The following is a 993-nucleotide window of genomic DNA, read 5'->3' on the forward strand; positions in this document are numbered from 1 at the left end:
TGCCCGCTGCCGGGCCGGAGCCCCAGGTGGACGCAGCCCCCGAGCCCGACCTGCTGGGCAGCATCCTGTGCGGCCAGAGCCTGCTGATGCTGAGCGGCGCCGACGTCACCATCCACCGGGACGGCTCCCTCAGCGCCAGGCGGGCTGGTCAGTGGCCAGGGCCCCCACCGGAGGGGGGCAGTGGGGGCAGGGGGTGCCCAGGATGCTTAGGGTCCCTGAGAGTGCGCCTGGGAGGGCTTCGGAGGTGAGGTGGCTTCCCTGGGAGAGACTGGCGGCTCTGGGGTGCTCAGCGACAGCCCGGGAGACCCGGATGCACCCCACGCTACCGGGGGTCTGCACCGGGGCACGTGCGGCGCCCGCCCCGGGCCTGGACAGCGTCCTGCTCAGGAAGCTGGTTGTAGTTTTATTTCGTTCAAGTGGGTGAAGTACAGAGCCTGCGGGAGGGCCCACGCCTGCCACCGGGCCTGGCCCCCTCTGCACCTGCACGCCGCCCCTCCGGGGCCTCAGCCCTGCGGCCGGGGTCTGTCTGGGTGGCCCTGCGCGGCTCTGACGCCCCCGCACGTGTGCGGGTCTGCGGTGCCCGCCCGGGCTGTCGCTGGAGGGGCTGACGCCCCCGCTCCTGTCTTCCAGCGCCCGTCTCTTCTCAGCGGGACCTGGCGGCTCTGCCTGGACGGGGACGAGGCCAAGGGTTTGGGGACAACCCGCAGCCGGGAGGGCCGTGCCCAGGCAACAGCTGCGGCCAGCAGGGCGCGGGGCCCAGCCCCTCCTGTGCCCCCGCCGTAGCCACGGGGGCAACGGTGAGACCAGGCCCCGCAGCAGGACCCCCCGGGCCGGGCCACGCCCAGAACGTGTCCACCCAGAGCACACGTGGCTTCACGCATGGCGACACACCCTGCCTGGTGGGCAGTGGCCAGCGCCCGCCACCGCTGGGTCCTGCCACATCTCAGGTCTCGGAGGGCAGCCCCGACTCGCCCTCCCAGGGCGCAGGGCCAG

The 993-nt window shown here is 73.7% G+C and overlaps 1 protein-coding gene across 1 annotated transcript in view; it reads left to right on the top strand.

Annotated features, from left to right (window-relative positions):
- The window catches only part of LOC105854670 (PHD and RING finger domain-containing protein 1-like), a gene marked incomplete at both ends in the record, with an annotated part of 2,878 nt that overhangs the window by 1,191 nt on the left and 694 nt on the right, over positions 1-993 (top strand). The window contains 2 exons of the mRNA XM_012734946.1: positions 8-147; positions 631-988. Coding sequence (XP_012590400.1) covers positions 8-147; positions 631-988 — 498 coding nt within the window. The remainder of the gene's footprint in view (positions 1-7; positions 148-630; positions 989-993) is intronic.

The sequence above is a fragment of the Condylura cristata genome, unplaced genomic scaffold (genome assembly GCF_000260355.1).
Source record: "Condylura cristata isolate star-nosed mole 26May11 unplaced genomic scaffold, ConCri1.0 scaffold00150, whole genome shotgun sequence".
Taxonomy (NCBI): Eukaryota; Metazoa; Chordata; class Mammalia; order Eulipotyphla; family Talpidae; genus Condylura; species Condylura cristata.